The 19,942-nt window shown below is 42.0% G+C and overlaps 1 protein-coding gene across 1 annotated transcript in view; it reads right to left on the bottom strand.

The window, feature by feature from the left end:
• The window catches only part of LOC112222576 (R-spondin-2), an 82,510-nt gene that overhangs the window by 20,612 nt on the left and 41,956 nt on the right, over positions 1 to 19,942 (bottom strand). Inside the window, exons 4-5 of the mRNA XM_042304447.1 lie at positions 14,570 to 14,713; positions 13,982 to 14,170 (exon numbers count right to left, since the gene is read on the bottom strand). Coding sequence (XP_042160381.1) covers positions 13,982 to 14,170; positions 14,570 to 14,713 — 333 coding nt within the window. The remainder of the gene's footprint in view (positions 1 to 13,981; positions 14,171 to 14,569; positions 14,714 to 19,942) is intronic.

The raw sequence follows: 19,942 nt of genomic DNA, 5'->3' as shown, positions 1-19,942 counted from the left end.
TGACCTCAATTCTATAGAAAATTTGTGTGGCAGACCTGACAAAGCGTGTGCGAGCAAGGAGGCCTACAAACCTGACTCAGTTACACCAGCTCTGTCAGGAGGAATGGGCCCAAATTCACCCAACTTATTGTGGGAAGCTTGCGGAAGGCTACCCGAAACGTTTGACCCAAGTTAAACAATTCAAAGGCAATGCTACCAAATACTAATTGAGTGTGTGTAAACTTCTGACCCACTGGGAATGTGATGAAAGAAATAAAAGCTGAAATAAATAACTCTACTATTATTTTGACATTTCACAGTCCTAAAATAAAGTGGTGATCCTAACTGACCTAAAACAGGGAGTTTTTACTAGGATTAAATGTCAGGAATTGTGAAAAACTGAGTTTAAATGTATTTGGCTAAGGTGTATATAAACTTCCGACTCCAACTGTACATTGACTATTGGCGGAGTGAGGTCAAAAGGTCAGAGAAAGATGGAATGATATCAAGCATTGGAAAGAGACTTCACTGAATACAGTGCATTGCAAAAGTATTGACCCCCTTGGCATTTTTCTTATTTTGTTGCATTACAATCTGTAATTTCAATTTATTTTTATTTGGAATTCATGTAATGGACATACACAACATAGTCCAAATTGGTGAAGTAAAAAAAATTACTTGTTTCAAAAACTTCAAAAAATGCTATGAAGCCCCTAAGTAAGATCTGGTGCAACCAATTACCTTCAGAAGTCATGATCAATGGGGAGAACAAGTATTTGATAACCTGCAAAAACGGCAGTGTTTCCTGCTTACAAAGCATGTAGAGGTCTGTCATTAATATCATAGGTACACTTCAACTGTGAGAGACGGAATCTAAAACAAAAATCCATAAAATCACATTGTATGATTTTTAAGTAATTAATTTGCATTTTATTGCATGACATAAGTATTTGATACATCAGAAAAGCAGAACTTAATATTTGGTACAGAAACCTTTGTTTGCAATTACAGAGATCATAAGTTTCCTGTAGTTCTTGATCAGGTTTGTACACACTGCAGATTTTGGCCCACTCCTCCATACAGACCTTCTCCAGATCCTTCAGGTTTCGGGGCTGTCGCTGGGCAATACGGACTTTCAGCTCCCTCCAAAGATTTTCTATTGGGTTCAGGTCTGGAGACTGGCTAGGCCACTCCAGGACCTTGAGATGCTTCATACGGAGCCACTCCTTAGTTGCCCTGGCTGTGTGTTTTGGGTCATTGTCATGCTGGAAAACCCAGCCACGACCCATCTTTAATGCTCTTACTGAGGGAAGGAGGTTGTTGACCAAGAACTCACGATACATGGCCCCATCCATCCTCCCCTCAATACGGTGCAGTCGTCCTGTCCCCTTTGCAGAAAAGCATCCCCAAAGAATGATGTTTCCACCTCCATGCTTCACGGTTGGAATGGTGTTCTTGGGGTTGTACTCATCCTTCTTCTTCCTCCAAACACAGCGAGTGGAGTTTAGACCAAAAAACTCTATTTTTGTCTCAACAGACCACATGATCTTCTCCCATTCCTCCTCTGGATCATCCAGATGGTCACTGGCAAACTTCAGACGGGCCTGGACATGCGCTGGCTTGAGCAGGGGGACCTTGCTGCAGGATTTTAAGCAATGACGGCGTAGTGTGTTACTAATGGTTTTCTTTGAGACTGTGGTCCCAGCTCTCTTCAGGTCATTGACCAGGTCCTGCCGTGTAGTTCTGGGGCTGATCCCTCACCTTCCTCATGATCATTGATGCCTCACGAGGTGAGATCTTGCATGGAGCCCCAGACCGAGGGTGATTGACCGTCATCTTGACCTTCTTCCATTTTCAAATAATTGCGCCAACAGTTGTTGCCTTCTCACCAAGCTGCTTGCCAATTGTCCTGTAGCCCATCCTAGCCTTGTGCAGGTCTACAGTTTTATCCCTGATGTCCTTACACAGCTCACTGGTCTTGGCCATTGTGGAGAGGTTAGATTCTGTTTGATTGAGTGTGTGGACAGGTGTCTTTTATACAGGTAACGAGTTCAAACAGGTGCAGTTAATACAGGTAATGAGTGGAGAACAGGAGGGCTTCTTAAAGAAAAACGAACAGGTCTGTGAGAGCCGGAATTCTTACTGGTTGGTAGGTGAAATAATAAGATACTTATGTATGCAATAAAATGCTAATTCATTACTTAAAAATCATACAATGTGATTTTCTGGATTTTTGCTTTAGATTTGAAGTTTGAAGTTGAAGTATACCTGTGATAAAAATGACAGATCTCTACATGTTTGTAAGTAGGGAAACACTGCCGATTTTGCAGGTTATCAAATACTTGTTCTCCCCACTGTATACACCTGTTCTGAAAGGCCCCAGAGTCTGCAACACCACTAAGCAAGAGGCACCACCAAGCAAGCGACACTATGAAGATCAAGGAGCTCTCCAAACAGGTCAGGGACTAAGTTGCGGAGAAGTACAGATCAGGGTTGGGTTACAAAAAAATTACCAGAACTTTGAGCCCCCCACGGAGCACCATTAAATCCATGATTAAAAAAATGGAAAGAATATGGCACCACAACAAATCTTCCAAGAGAGGGCCGCTCACCAAAACTCACAGACCAGGCAAGGAGGGCATTAATCAGAGAGGCGCCCCCCGAAAACACCATCCATGTTTTTCATAGGCAGGTAAATACAGGGAAATTCTTGAAGATAACCTGTTTCAGTCTTCCAGAGATTTGAGACTGGGACGGAGGTTCACCTTCCAGCAGGACAATGACCCTAAGCATACTGCTAAAGCAACACTCGGGTGGTTTAAGGGGAAACATTGAAATGTCTTGGAATGGCCTAGTCGAAGCCCAGACCTCAATCCAATTGAGAATCTGTGGTATGATTTAAAGATTGCTGTACACCAGCAGAACCCATCCAACTTGAAGGAGCTGGAGCAGTTTTGCCTTGAAGAATGGGCAAAAATCCCAGTGGCTAGATGTGCCAAGCTTATAGAGACATACCCCAAGAGACTTGCAGCTGTAATTGCTACAAAAGGTGGCTCTACAAAGTATTGACTTTGGGGGGTGAATTGTTATACACGCTCAAGTTCTGTTTTTTTGTCTTATTCCTGGTTTGTTTTAAAATAAAAAATGTTTTGCATCTTCAAAGTGGTAGGCATGTTGTGTAAATCAAATGATACAACAACCCCCCAAAAAAAAAAAATCCATTTTAATTCCAGGTTGTAAGGCAACAAAATAGGAAAAATGCCAAGGGGGTGAAAACTTTCGCAAGCCACTGTACTTAACCTGTTTAAAAGACCTCAAACAAAGCAAAACCTTGAAGCTGAAATCCTTAATGGTGACACTGCCACGCACATTTGCAATATTACAACAACAAAGAAGTTACTGCAAACAACAAATACTTTTCCCCCCACTGAAATCCGTGCAAGAGCACAATATGTACAGCGATTGCTTATACCATGCTGTGCAACATCTCTTCAGCTTGGCAACAAAAACAATAACAACGGTGGTGGGGTGAACATTGTGCTGTTTCCGCCTAATGCAGATTTAATCTTTAACTAAATACAGAATTAGTCATCATAGCCTGGCAATTGAAACAGGACGCCATTAAAAAAAAACATGGCTGGCCAGAGTGACTATGTCATCACTGTGGGTCGGGAGAAATAGAAATCGAAGAACACTTTCTAATCTTCTGCCCCAAATACATATATTGGATAGAGATTCCTTCTTCCCCAAATGAAAAAATTTAAATGCCCACATTCACAGAACAATCAAACAAAGAGAAACTTATATACTCTATACTTTTGGGGGAAAGGTCTGATGTGTATGAGTGTGCAGCATAATATGTCACAGCTTGCCACAAGCTAAGGGAAGAAACATTACATTTGTTTGTACTAGTTTCTCCAAGTACTTTAATAGACAATTTTGTTTCTTGAATTAGATTTCTGAACATATTTTATTTTCAATTCTTATTGTTGTGTATCACTTTGCTTTGGCAACATTGACCTTGTCATAATGCCATTAAAGCATATTGAATTTGAGAGAGAGCGAGAGATGTACTTGTCACATGCCTGTTTGTAAACCAGTGAATCTGATGACAGGATTGCTGGGAAATCTCCTGAGGGAGAATCCTAATAGCTTCAATATTGAGCAGGTTCGGACTCCAGAGACAGAGAGTAAGTGCACAGAAAGAGACGGCGATGGAGAGAGAGGGGAGAGAAAGCTGGAGACTGCGAAAGCACACGCGCGTGCGAGAGAGAGAGAGGGAGAAGACAGTGTCTCATTGCAGAGGCCAATGGAACAGCTACTAATAAGGCATGTTTATGGCCCTTTCAGCAGACCACCCTGGGGAGAGAGGAGAAGATGGAAGCAACAGAACAGCAGTCTGTCTACATACCCTGAGGGAGGGAAGAGGTGAGGAGAAGAAAACTGGCACCCAAACGTAGTGGTGGAAAAGGTACCAAGTTGTCATACTTGAGTAAAAATAAAGATACCTTAATAGAAAATGACTTAAGTAAAAGTGAATACTACTTGAGTAAAAGTCAAAACGCATTTGGTTTTAAATATACTTATGTAGCAAAAGTAAATGTAATTGCCAAAATATATTTAAATATCAAATATAAAAATAAAAGAATAACTCATTTCAAATTCCTTATATTAAGCAAACCAGACGCCATAAGTTTCTTGATTATTTAAATGTATGGATAGCCAGGGGCACACTTCAACACGTTAAGACATCATTTATAAATGAAGCATATGTGTTTAGTGAGTCTGCCAGATCAGAAGCAGGAATGATGACCAGGGATGTTCTCTTGAGAAGTGCATGAATTGGGCAATTTTACAGTCCTGCTAAGCATTCGAAATGTAATGAGTACTTTTTGGTGTCAGGGAAAATGTATGGAGTAAAAAGTACATTACTTTCTTTAGGAATTTAGTGAAGTAAAAGTATAAGTTGTCAAAAATATAAATAATAAAAGTACAGATATCTCAAAAAACGACTTAAGTAGTACTTCTAAGTATATTTACTTAAGTATTTTACACCACTGCCCAACAGGGAGAAGCAGCCGAGCAAAAATACCAACTCTTTGGTTCTCTGGTAACTCCAGGCTGGCTGGTCTCATAGAATAGACATAACACAGTAAACAGAAATGCAGGACACTCAAATGAGTATGATATGTTATGTGCGGAATGGTTACATGAGACACAATGTTACAGGAGGATGGAGGATCTACCCGAGTCCAGGTTGCAGTGACGCCATGCTAGCGGAGTCAGAATATACCCACTCATATCAACGTGGATAATTGGGTAATATTTGGTTGACATTGATCAATGAGATTACAACCTATATTAACCCGCTATGATTTCAACCATCTAAAAGCAACACCAAATTCAATTAAAAAATGGCCGATTTTTGGTTTAGTTATTTATCACGGTGCTTTCAATCATTTTAAAAGCATGACAAGGTTCAAATAAGAATACAATGTCAGATAGTATGTTTATTTATACAACATATTAATGTGTAATCACTGTGCTTCATCTAATAGCACAACCAAATGACCCGGATTGCAGATTCTGCACAGATTATTACAGCGATTGTGAAGATCTCACAAACCTGTGACAACCTATTCATGCCATCTTAAACATGCGCACTTTATATAATTACATAAGAAATGTATAGTAATAGTAACCTCAAAATATGGCCATGGATGTGTAACTACATTTGAGGTTGAATGTTACATTTGTTTGTAAGATAGCCTTAACTTTAGGCTGTTTCCTGTAAAAGTAATATTGAATTGTGTTTGGTTGACAACGCAAAAAGGATCTACGTTTAAAGGAGATGCATTTACTGCTTGGATAGTTCCATCGCAGCCTCTTTGAGTTGAAGACGTGAATCCAACATGTCATTTGTTAATAGTCGACAAGTTAATAGGATATTTATTTGATTTCAAAAGTGATATTGAATTGTTTGGTTGTCAACGCAACCAAATATCAACATTTGAAGGAGAGTTATCGTCAACATGGATAGTTTATAGGACAAAATCAAATCCAACTTTAAATGCACTTTAATCAAATTAAGTTTGAATTGATTCATTCCTATTCCATAACTAACATTTCTGGTAAACAGACATAGATACTGTACCCCACCAGACACAACACTACAGGTTTCTTCACAGTTCCCAAACCAAGAACAGATTTAATGTGTCGATCAGTTATGTATAGAGCCATGTCATCGTGAAATGCTCTGTCACCAGAGGTTACTCATGCAAAATGTAGCTTTAAAAACAGATTAAAAATAATCTTGTGTCACAACACCTCTCCTCTTTCTAAAGATCTAATTTTACTGTACTGGATATAAGAATTTGAATATATGAATAGTGTGTAAATGGTCTTTTGTTGTCTCTTGGTGTCTTTCCTATATAACTCTTATAAAAATGTATTATTTAATGTAATATCGTATGTTGTTCTTGTCTATTACAGTTCTGTAGGTTGTCATGTATTTGTTTGTTTTATATGGACCCCAGGAAGAGTAGCTGCTGCATGTGCAGTAGCTAATGGGGATCCTTAATAAACTAAACTAAACCTACCCTTTGGAATGACTTCGATAGCAACAGTGAATCTATTTAATTTTTAAGTGGAGATTAATCAACAATCATTCTCACGATAGCACATTGATAATAGTCCGTGATAAACATCGGCGCAAAGTAGCGCTGTGCTTGGTTAAAATCCTGAATGGGAGACCAAAGGGTAGCTGTAGATAGATACATTCTCCAGTAAGAGGTGCTGCCGAGCATATTGTTTTTTCTCATACCGGATATAATGTTGAAGATGTTGTTTTAAAAAAGGTACAAATTTAACTTATTTTAAACAAGGTTTGTCTCTGTTGAAATGTGGTTACTATGTTCACATAATCCTGTCATTGAAGTTTCACCCTCAAAACAACAGTTTACTTTGATAACTTTGTTCAAATCCAATGTATTTTCCACGTAGATTCCACGTCACAATATGTTGACAACTTACGTTGAAGCAACGTTGATTCAACCAGTTTATGCCCAGTGGCTAGCTATTAGGTCAATATCAGTATGGAAAAGAAATTGAAACAAGGTGGTGGAAGAGAAAACTATATCATATTGTTTATACAGTACGGTGAGATGTCATGACTATATACAGTGCCTTGCGAAAGTATTCACCCCACTGGGCATTTTTTCTATTTTTATTATTTGACCATGCATTTATGAACATTTGAACATCTTGGCCATGTTCTGTTATAATCTCCACCCGGCACAGCCAGAAGAGGACTGGCCATCCCACATATGCTCTCTCTAATTCTCTCTTTCTTTCTCTCTCGCGGAGGACCTGAGCCCTAGGACCATGCCCCAGGAATACCTGACATGATGACTCCTTGCTGTCCCCAGTCCACCTGACTGTGCTGCTGCTCCAGTTTCAACTGTTCTGCCTTATTATTATTCGACCATGCTGGTCATTTATGAACATTTGAACATCTTGACCATGTTCTGTTATAATCTCCACCCGGCACAGCCAGAAGAGGACTGGCCACCCCACATAGCCTGGTTCCTCTCTAGGTTTCTTCCTAGGTTTTGGCCTTTCTAGGGAGTTTTTCCTAGCCACCGTGCTTCTACACCTGCATTGCTTGCTGTTTGGGGTTTTAGGCTGGGTTTCTGTACAGCACTTTGAGATATCAGCTGATGTACGAAGGGCTATATAAATAAATTTGATTTGATTTGATTTATTTTGTTGCCTTACAACCTGGAATTAAAATGGATTTTTTTGGGGGGGGTTGTATCATTTGATTTACACAAAATGCCTACCACTTTGAAGATGCAAAACATTTTTTATTGTGAAACAAACAAGTAATAAGACAAAAAAAAAAAAAAAACTTCAGTGTGCATAACTATTCACCCCCCAAAGTCAATTGTTTTTAGAGCCACCTTATGCATAAATTACAGCTGCAAGTCTCTTGGGGTATGTCTCTATAAGCTTGGCACATCTAGCCACTGAGATTTCTGCCCATTCTTCAAAGCAAAACTGCTCCAACTCCTCAAGTTGGATGGGTTCCGCTGGTGTATAGCAATCTTTAAGTCATACCACAGATTCTCAATTGGATTGAGGTCTGGGCTTTGACTAGGCCATTCCAAGAAATGTAAATGTTTCCCCCTTAAACCACTCAAGTGTTGCTTTAGCAGTATGCTTAGGGTCATTGTCCTGCTGGAAGGTGAACCTCCGTCCCACTCAAATCTCTGGAAGACTGAAACAGGTTTTCTTCAAGAATTTCCCTGTATTTAGCACCATCTATGATTCGTTCAATTCTGACTAGTTTTCCAGTCCCTGCCGATGAAAAACATCCCCACAGCATGGTGCTGACACCACCATGCTTCACTGTGGGGATGATGTTCTCTGGGTGATGAGAGGTGTTGGGTTTGCGCCAGACATAGCGTTTTTCTTGATCGCCAAAAAGCTCAATTATATTCTCATCTGACCAGAGTACCTTCTTCCATATGTTTGGGGAGTCTCCCACATGCCTTTGGTGAATACCAAACTTGTTTGCTTTTTTCTTCTTTAAGCAATAGCTTTTTTTTGGCCACTCTTCCGTAAAGCCCAGCTCTGTGAAGTGTACGGCTTAAAGTGGTCCTTGGTGGTGCCCCTTGCTTAGTGGTGTTTGCTGACTCTAGGGCCATTCAGAACAGCTGTATATATACTGAGATCAGGTGACACTTAAATAAAGTTCACCTGTGTACAATCGAACTAATTATGTGACTTCTGAAGGTAATTGGTTGCACCAGATATCATTTAGGGGCTTCATAGCAAAGGAGGTGAAAACATATAAATGCACCACGTTTCAGGTTTTATTTTTTTGCGTTTAATTTTTTTTTTTTTAAACAACTACATTTTTTTCATATCACTTCACCAATTTGGACTATGTTGTGTATGTCCATCACATTAAATCCAAATGAAAATTAATTTAAATTACAGGTTGTAATGACCAGAACAGGAAAAAGGCCAATGGGGATGAAAACTTTTGCAAGGCACTGTATTTAGACGCATCTTCGCATTTCGTTGAGAAATGCTTTGTTTCTTGACGTCCTTGACATTATCTGGGCTTTGACTATCTCTCTCCATGTATGTTTATTTGATAACGGATTATGTCTCACAGAAGACACGGAGTAAGAAAGATCCTCGACTCTGGGCAATGTGCGTCAGGGTTAAGCTGGGGGAAATGAATCTGTAAATGACTTCCAGTGTTATCTAAGCACATAGAAATGCAAACCGGAGGCGATCAGATAAACATGAACATAAATAGTGTATATCTACATACATGTAAAATATACACTGCTCAAAAAAATAAAAGGGAACACTAAAATAACACATCCTAGATCTGAATGAATGAAATATTCTTATTAAATACTTTTTTCTTTACATAGTTGAATGTGCTGACAACAGAATCACACAAAAATTATCAATGGAAATCAAATTTATCAACCCATGGAGGTCTGGATTTGGAGTCACACTCAAAATTAAAGTGGAAAACCACACTACAGGCTGATCCAACTTTGATGTAATGTCCTTAAAACAAGTCAAAATGAGGCTCAGTAGTGTGTGTGGCCTCCACGTGCCTGTATGACCTCCATACAACGCCTGGGCATGCTCCTGATGAGATGGCGGATGGACTCCTGAGGGATCTCCTCCCAGACCTGGACTAAAGCATCTGCCAACTCCTGGACAGTCTGTGGTGCAACGTGGCGTTGGTGGATGGAGCGAGACATGATGTCCCAGATGTGCTCAATTGGATTCAGGTCTGGGGAACGGGCGGGCCAGTCCATAGCATCAATGCCTTCCTATTGCAGGAACTGCTGACACACTCTAGCCACATGAGGTCTAGCATTGTCTTGCATTATGAGGAACCCAGGGCCAACCGCACCAGCATATGGTCTCACAAGGGGTCTGAGGATCTCATCGCAGTACCTAATGGCAGTCAGGCTACCTCTGGCGAGCACATGGAGGGCTGTGCGGCCCCCCAAAGAAATGCTACCCCACACCATGACTGACCAACCGCCAAACCGGTCATGCTGGAGGATGTTGCAGGCAGCAGAACGTTCTCCACGGCATCTCCAGACTGTCACGTCTGTCACGTGCTCAGTGTGAACCTGCTTTCATCTGTGAAGAGCACAGGGTGCCAGTGGCGAATTTGCCAATCTTGGTGTTCTCTGGCAAATGCCAAACGTCCTGCACGGTGTTGGGCTGTAAAGCACAACCCCCCACCTGTGGACGTCGGGCCCTCATACCACCCTCATGGAGTCTGTTTCTGACCGTTTGAGCAGACACATGCACATTTGTGGCCTGCTGGAGGTCATTTTGCAGGGCTCCCCTCATGCTCCTCCTTGCACAAAGGCGGAGGTAGCGGTCCTGCTGCTGGGTTGTTGCCCTCCTACGGCCTTCTCCACGTCTCCTGATGTACTGGCCTGTCTCCTGGTAGCGCCTCCATGCTCTGGACACCACGCTGACAGAAACAGCAAACCTTCTTGCCACAGCTCGCATTGATGTGCCATCCTGGATGAGCTGCACTACCTGAGCCACTTGTGTGGGTTGAAGACTCCGTCTCATGCTACCACTAGAGTGAAAGCACCGCCAGCATTCTAAAGTGACCAAAACATCAGCCAGGAAGCATAGGAACTGAGAAGTGGTCTGTGGTCACCACCTGCAGAACCACTCCTTTATTGGGGGTGTCTTCTGCAATTATGTTAGCACAGCTGAAAACTGTTGTGATTAAAGAAGCAATAAAACTGGCCGCCCTTAGACTAGTTGAGTATCTGGAGCATCGGCATTTGTGGGTTTGATTACAGGCTCAGAATGGCCAGAAACAAAGAACTTTCTTCTGAAACTCGTCAGTCTATTCTTGTTCTGAGAAATGAAGGCTATTCCATGCGAGAAATTGCCAAGAAACTGAAGATCTCGTACAACTCTGTGTACTACTCACAACAGTTTTCAGCTGTGCTAACAATTGTAAAAGGGTTTTCTGATGATCAATTAGCCTTTTAAAATGCTAAACTTGTATTAGCTAACACAATGTGCCATTGGAACACAGGAGTGATGGTTGCTGATAATGGGCCTCTGTACGCCTATGTAGATATTCCATAAACAATTTGCCGTTTGCAGCTACAATAGTCATTAACAACATTAACAATGTCTACACTGTATTTCTGATCAATTTAATGTTATTTTAATGGAAATAAAAATGGACATTTCTAAGTGACCCCAAACTTTTGAACGGTAGTATATATATTTCCTGTCTCATTTTAATCCTTAGCAATCTAATCCAATACTTATCCAAAATACTGGTGTTCAATGGGAAGAAATGACATGCAGTCTAAATGTTATTTTTTTAAACCCATCCTTTCTTTCTTTCGTGTCAATTGAGATTCTACTCTAGTTTACACTCTGACTTATTTTCTTGTTGGGTCATTTCTTGTTGGGGACTTATTTTCTTGTTGTACATGTATATTTAGAAGAAAAAAACACTTTGTGGTTATAGCCTGGGAATAATCCTATTTACGTCTTAAGACGTAATTTGTTATATTGCGGCGCAAAGCCATGGTGTATTAGATAGCATTGGAGGGCCTTACTGCCCAAAGTCCCGGGAATCTGTTGTAATGTAAGAGTTAATTGGGAGGTATTTAATAATGAACCCGGTTCGTAATGAGGTCTTTCCATGAACCTCTTGATCTTCATCCATCGGCTTGGACCACTTCCTGGTCACCTGCACACCAAAGGGAAATACAGACATTCCTCCCATTGGATTACTCTTTATTATCACTTATGGGAAGTGATTATTTTACTATGTCAGTTGGTCTGGAACTGGGACTGGGTCCATGTTGCCTGCCTGAAACGAATCTCTCTGCTGTGTGGAACCCTGATTATTTCTTCTTCTTTGCTTTCTTGGCATTCCCTTATCCCGCCCGACTTAAATGGCTTCCATTTTACATAGTATTTATTTAAACAGCTTGACATGGACAAGTCTTTCGTTTCACAAGCTTAGTTTTGGGGGGATAGGATTTTTCACTACCACTTGGGGTTAAGCGGCTTGAGGGTCGGGGAGTTAAGAGTGCCGTTTAGGTCTAAAACTAAACTTTATGACACAAGCCACCTCTGCCATTCTTGTAACCAAAAAAGATCACACACAGACGACAACAGACAACTTTACCTACACAACTAAATTTAGGCCATTGACCATTCCCGTGGACATTGAATGGGGTGAAGACACTAATAGATGACCGTATCAAAGATAAGACAGGAGTGATAAGGGAGGTCGACGTAAGAGGCCCCCACACTTGGTTTATACAGGCAAGCAGAAAAATAGCTTTGCTATGCATTCAATTGAGACTTTTCACAAAACTCCCCATCACTGACCTCAGACTAGATAATTAATGCCAGTAACACAGGATCAACAATGCCAGGTTTTAATTCAAGAAGACCATAAAATACTTTGGAAAAGGTCAAGCAAGCAGTGCTAAATTAGGAGGGGGAAATTCCTAAAGAAAAAACAGGACAGGAACACATAATCACCCCACTGGGCACACAGTATTTGAATCAATTTTGTTTCCACATTATTTCAATGTTTCCACGTCATTTTCACTGACATTAATTCAACGTCTATTCCCAGCTCGAGTCAAGAAACTTCCCAGTGGGACAGTTTCCAAGCCAGAAAGCACTGCCTGCCTCAATATTGCTGCAATAGGAGAGACAATCATGGTTTATTTCAAGTTTATTTACTCTCTCACTAAACGGTACTCTGATTTAACATGCAATACCAAAAATGGAGGAAAATCCTGGAGAGAAAGGAGGATATTTTCCTGCTTTTGTTGAACAATGTTCTTTTTCATAATTTTTCAGGAAGGCTTGAACCAAATCTGCCATTCTGTCACTATAACTCCTATATCTCCTTGTTTTGCGTAAGGAAGTGTATATATCCAAAACCAAAATCCCATTGACTGAGTTAGGGACATATTTGAGTTAGGGACAGCTTTTCTGTCATTACCTTGTCAATAAGCACACTTGAATGAGGCCATCACTCTAAATGGCGTGTTTGAATCATCTGTAAAGAACTGAACACTTTCAGGAAAAATATTTTCAGAGCTGTATTTACACAAAAAATATTTCCAGATCTGACTTCTCATTTAATGGTCGACGTAACATGCTGTGCGTACCGCAAATAACTTTCAAATGGACGGGAGGAAACAGAGAGTGCCATTGAGGAAACCTGCAGTTCATACTCTGAAGAATTCCACTGATGAGAGGGAGAGAGAGAGAGAAAAATATACCCAGAAAAACCTGGTGAGAGCTGGCTTGAATGGGGCAGCCATGGAAAAATACTGATATTTCATGCATTGAAAATGCCACTGTGCACCTAAAAATCAAAAGGTTAAAAAAAAAGGCAGAAAGTGGTGGGTTTGTGTTTGAGGGACACGCAGAGTTAATGTGGGCTAGAGCAGCAGACATACCTGGTGGGTCTCTGAGACCAGAAAGGGGAAATGGTTTCTCCCAAGAGGGGGTTCTGGCCCCATACCCTAGATACAAGTCTCTAAAGCACAGGTGTCAAACTCCTTCCACGGACGGTCGAGTGTCTGCAGGTTTTCGCTCCTCCCTTGTACTTGATTGATGAATTAAGGTCACTAATTCGTAAGGAACTCCCCATACCTAGTTGTCTAGGCCTTAATTGAAAGGGGAAAAAAACAAAAAACCTGCAGACACTAGGCCCTCCATGGAATGAGTTTGACACCCCTGCTCTAAAGCACTATAATCCTTGAGGAGAGGCTAGATTTGCACATGACAAACACACCACAGACCAAAAACACCATAAAGATAGAGATGGATGACACAAACACATGCACACACACACACACACGCACACACACGTGCACACATTATCCATCTACCCACCCAAACAGCTGCCTGCTAATACGGTGTTACGTCTTACCTCTCCTGCAGTGCCTAATGGCCATTTTGCATCTCTTGGACTCGGCGATGGTGGGGCAGGGTATCGTGTCCTTGGGAGGCTTCTTCACGATGTGCCGCGTCCGCGTCTCCAGACCCCACTTGAAGCCGCAGGTTTTGTTTCTCCTGGTGCAGGACCCCCACTCGCTCCACTGGCCCACCTCGCAGCCCTCTGCGTGGAGAGAGACAGGAGTCATTAAAGGGTAACACCGGGGATACTCGATGGAGGGTCCAAATCAAGGTTGACTACAGTACATAGTGAAAAGACTAGGATGGCCATAACCTCCTGGTGTGTGGTCCTTTCCATCCTTCTACTGTCTCATTTAAAAACATATACAAGAGGTTAGAAGGTTAAAGAATGTTGGGTAAAGTCAAATCAGTTCTAGGAGATCCTGCCTCAATGTGATCCACATGGTTGACTTTCCACATTTCAAACACAGTATGAATTACTCCAAAAAGGCACCCTATTCCCTATATAATGCACTACTTTGGACCAGAGCCCAGTAATGCACTACATAGGGAATAGGGAGCTATTTAAGATGCACATATGTCTTTGCTTTTTCCCTTTTACCTCCACACTCCTTGGTGTCCTCCAGGGGCGCAAAGCCCTCGGGGCACTTCTCGGAGCAGCGCCCTTTGTGCAGGTAAAACCCTGCCTTGCACTTCGTGCAGAAGTCTTTACTGAAGCAGGACTCACAGTTATCTATCCTGCACCCTGTGGGAGGAAGAGGAGACGAGATAAGAGGCGATGCTGGGAGAGGAGGGGAAGTGAAGAGAGGAGAGGTCTCGGCAAGGCCTGGGCTAGGCAGAGGTACAGTACAGTACAGTATACACTCATACCATCTGGAGTTGATAGAAGAGTAAGGGGGTTTGGGGAAGGAGATGGAGTTTTTGAAAGGATAACCGCCCCCTTCCAAAAAGAAAGCCTCTGTGTTGATGTCCTGTGAATTATATAATCATATCTCTCCAGGGCTGTGCTGTATTTCAGCAGACTTGGTTTTCAGTGTGAGCGGGGGAAGGGTGTGAACTGTGAAATAACAACAGCAAAGTTAGCTGAAACGTTACTTCACTGTGACCCCTTTCAACACAGGCAGGAAAACAGATCACAAGCCTGACATCCAACAGTCTGGAGACAACACAGAGGTCTGGGCCTGGTTGTCATGTTCTAGCCACATGGGTTTGAAGGATTATATTTTGTTTTGGTTTTAAATATATTTTTTAAGCAAGTTAGTGTTACCCATGCCTTCAACTTATGTTTGATATGGTTTATTCTTAGCTTAGTGTTATCAGATATTGCATCATTGATGGGGGTAAGAAGGAAGGAACTTTTTGTGATTAGGAAGCTGGCATACAGCTGTGATAGAATCCTCGGTTTTGTGTTAGTTTGGGTTGGGGAACAAAAACATTGCGAGCCACTGCCAAACTAACTAACCAACACTGATGTCTTTGGTGAGAAACACAACGCCACACTTATCGTCCCACGCCCCACCCTGCCGGGCTGAAACGCTGCACTGTGCGGCGAGGGCGATGTGTCATCAAGCCTTTTACTCTGCAATTAGCACTTTCAGGCAGGGGCCCAAATTACATGAGCTGCACCGACGGGTCGACGCACTGGGCTGCATGATTAAAAGGAAGCCCTCACCCGAGCTGTCTAATTTATGACACTCCTCAGAATCCCTAAGTGGCCTGATTGGGGTTAGCCAACCAATCTATATTAGATGAGGTGGGAGGACTTATAGGAGGATGGGCTAATTGTAATGGCTGGAATGGAATTAATGGAACGTATCAAGCATATAGAAATCACATGTTTGACTCTGATCCATCAATTCCATTTCAGCCATTACAATGAGCCCATCCTCCTATAGCTCCTCCCACCAGCCTCCACTGGCCTATAGGCTAGCCAACTAGCAGCAGTCATCTCTATCACTCGCTCTACTAGGCTTTTGCAGGTATGGTGGTGGCATCTGGTCCTGTGTCTCCCGGAGAGTCACCATGTGTGCATGTGAGTGTGTGTTGAAGTAATTATCCACATGTAACAGATACAGAGTACAAGGCCCAAGACTCTTTTATCTAGGACCCGGAGAAGGTTCTCACAATCACGCCCCTTAATTACACCATCTCCAGCTAACCATCAGGCCTCCTCTGCTCGCTCTGCATTCCTCCGCCACGACGGAGGTCCCTCCCCTTTTCACTTTGAACCCCTAAGTATGGCCTCTACCCACTCACTCTGTCTCTCACGCTTTTCCAATCCTGACCAGTCTAAACAAACCCGCTGCAAACACACACAAGTGTGAGAGACAGAGTGAGTGACACACAACCCACACACACACACACACACACACACACACACACACACACACACACACAATGGAAACACACACAAATAATTACACACACATATGCAAACAGACACACACACGTCACATACACTAACCACACTCAAATCAGAGTTGGTTGGGGACACACGCATCTCGCCGTCACCCCTGTCGCCTACCTTCTGAAAAGATGACAGGATGACAAGATGTTCGTATACCAGCATCCACACTGTTCTTGATTCTTTACCTAGATACAGTATCTATTGGCTCTCTGGCTGGTCATTGGCATAATGCTTGATTATCACCCTCATCAAAGTTTAATGAATGATGTTCCTGACGTGATATGTATAGGCCTATTATAGGCTTATATCCAGTGAGGTTCAATGGAGAGATAAAAAATAAATAAATAATAATAAAATATATATATATATATATATGTGTGTATGTATCCATGTGTGTATGTATACATGTTTGTACTGCATGAATACATCATATATTTGTCACGTGAAAGCTGTATATAAAAGTAACATGCACGTAGTATGTAACATGTAATATGTCAAATGTACGTATAAGTAACAAAAAAGCTGTAAAAAAAAAAAAGGTTTTACCTTAGGGAACATGAATAAAATTCAGCTACAACCTTAATTATCTAATGGTAAAAGCACAGTGCAGCCTAGGGCAATATAATGTCATTTAATATACGCTTTTATCCAGAGGAAAGGAGAGAAACTCTCCGGAGGTGACAACCATATGTGACAAGCAGCTGTGACTTGCAGAAACGGGATGTTGGGGTAGGAACAGTGTAAATTCAGTGCTACTGGAACGGATGTGCGGATGTGGTAAATGGAGGCATACAACAGACACTCTCAGATTCAAGAGGTGGTCTGAGGCAGCCTGTAAGACCTCACTGCACTCCTGTGTTGTGTTCAGTAGGGCACACTGTAGGGCAATTCCACAGTAACAGAGTGATGCTGAGACTCGGCAGCGGAGTTGTGCTTTAAAATATATGTCCAACAAAAAAACAATGGCTGCAAAGTTAAACAGACAATTCAACTCTATGCACAAGGACTACTTATAACAATTTGCACTGAACATTTGACAAAAACACAGGAAGAACAGTGCTGATGCGAAGTTTGGTAACAGAACGATGCCACAAACTGTCAATCTGTGTGTTTAATTTTGCAATCATTGGTTTTTGTTGGATATACTGTACATTTTAAAGTGAAAAATCTGAGTCTCAGCATAACTATGTTACAGTGGAATTGCTCTACACTGGACAAGTACAACACGTTTTATTCTGTTGGTTGGTGCCAATTGAAGACGACCTAGATAGAACAAAACAAACTACACATGGAAGGCAGCCAACATTTACTATATAGACATTTCTGCCTTCTCATTATCTCATCCCTGGTCCAACATATCACACACCCACTTGCTTATCTCTTGTTTGATAAACACACAGGGCCACTAGAGTTACGCAGTGCTGTAGAGATTTTGGCATGGAATGAGTGAAACAGGGGAGGTAAGGCAGAGGCCCACACAAAGGCAGGATGCGCTCGCCCGCTCTCCTCCCTCTTCCCTACTTTTTAAGCTCTCATTCCTCTCTCTTTGTTCCCACTGAAATTAGATATCGGTGGGGCTCGGTGTCAATACACGTCAGGCCCAAGACAGGGACCCAACAGCCAATAAATCAAAGGAGCAAATTGGAAAGTAGCGCTCCTCATTACCCCTCAAACACAAGCCTTCCCAGGCTTGTCATCACCTGAGTCTCTTTCTTTCTTTCGCTCTAAAGAAATAAAAGAAAAAGAGAACATCTGGCGCTACTACACTCTCAAGCACCGGCTTGTTGCGCAACCTGCTGTTATTGACAACCAACAGCAGTGGAGAAGCTGGTACACGGAAACACACACGACTAACGAGTGCCACAACGTTAAAGTTCACCTTACAATATAAACTCAGCAAAAAAAGAAAACGTCCCTTTTTCAGGACCCCGTCTTTCAAAGATAATTTTATCGTAGAAGGAATGAGTGTTACACCAAGGCCTGTACTCGAGAGCGGGATCGATTTGGAGGCGGAGGGTTCGTCATGTTCTGGGGTGTTGTGCCACAGCATCATCGGACTGAGCTTGTTGTCATTGCAGGCAATCTCAACTCTGTGCGTTAACAGGGAAGACATCCTGCTCCCTCATGTGGGACCCTTTCTGCAGGCTCATCCTGACATGACCCTCCAGCATGACAATGCCACCAGCCATACTGCTCGTTCCGTGCGTGATTTCCTGCAAGACAGGAATGTCAGTGTTCTGCCATGGCCAGCGAAGAGCCTTAATCTCAATCCCATTGAGCAAGTCTGGGACCTGTTGGATCGGAGGGTGAGGGCTAGGGCCATTCCCCCTAGCAATGTCTGGGAACTTGCAGGTGCCTTCATGGAAGAGTGGGGTAACATCTCACAGCAAGAACTGGCAAATATGGTGCAGTCCATGAGGAGGAGATGCACTGCAGTACTTAATGAAGCTGGTGGCCACACCAGATACTGTTACGTTTGTTTTTGACCCCCCTTTGTTCAGGGACACATTATTCCATTTCTCTTAGTCACATGTCTGTGAAACTTGTTCAGTTTATGTCTCAGTTGATGAATATTGTTATGTTCATGCAAATATTTACACATGTTAAGTTTGCCGAAAATAAACGTTGTTGACAGTGAGAGGACATTTCTTTTTTTACTGAGGTTACATATAGCTCTGACAAGGGAGAGACTCCCAAGATGAAGACCTTCCTCTTAGTCAGTGATCGAGGTCAAAGGTCCTCGGAAGAAGAGGTGGGGGGAGACGCCACAACAGACAGACATCCCTCTGTCAAGATAGATAGGGAACAGAGGCTAAGTTCAGACAGAGCCATAGCCATAGTTATATAGGTTATAGCAGGTTATAGCCCTCTTTGGGATTAACCTCTGTGCCACCTCCAATGTCTCGTCTAGGTGCCTCTGGGAGACTAATAAGAAATAATGAGGTCATCAGATCTGGCAGGAATCTGATGAAAGGAAGGCTCAATGTCTTCTTGAGGCTTAAAACACATTATCTCCTCTTAGCCTTGTTTCTCAGTTTTTAACTCAAAATCAAATCATTTCTGGGTAACAATTAAGTACCATACTGTGATTGTTTTTAATTCAAATTGTCAAAAAGACAAATAAATAGCTTCTTAGTACAGTGAAATTTCTCAAGCAAGAACTTTGTTAGGACTGTCTGGGAGTGGGGAGGGGAAAACTGACAACTAGTTGTTATTGGCAGAGAGGTTTGGAACTCTCTTTCTTATTGTTCTATTAGCCCAAAACGCCAACCCACCAAAACAGGCAGAAATTTCAGGTTGTCTTTTCAAACAGCCTTTACACTAAAAGGGCATTATTATAATTTTCACAATTTCACAGTATTTTGCCAACAACATAACGTGGAAATATACTGAAAAACACAGCAAATCTAGTTTTTGACTGCACTGGACCTTTAATACAGGATGTAAAAAAAAAACTAGATGTTTCTGCTAAGGTAGGAATTCAAAGCCACTCAGTATAGACAGTGGCTGAGCTGAGGAGTCAACATCTTTTAAAGGAAAGTCATGGTTGCACTTGTATGAATGTGA

Source organism: Oncorhynchus tshawytscha, linkage group LG23 (genome assembly GCF_018296145.1).
Source record: "Oncorhynchus tshawytscha isolate Ot180627B linkage group LG23, Otsh_v2.0, whole genome shotgun sequence".
NCBI lineage: Eukaryota > Metazoa > Chordata > Actinopteri > Salmoniformes > Salmonidae > Oncorhynchus > Oncorhynchus tshawytscha.
Note: the sequence above shows the minus strand (reverse complement) of the source record. Positions and strands in the feature narration are given on the sequence as shown.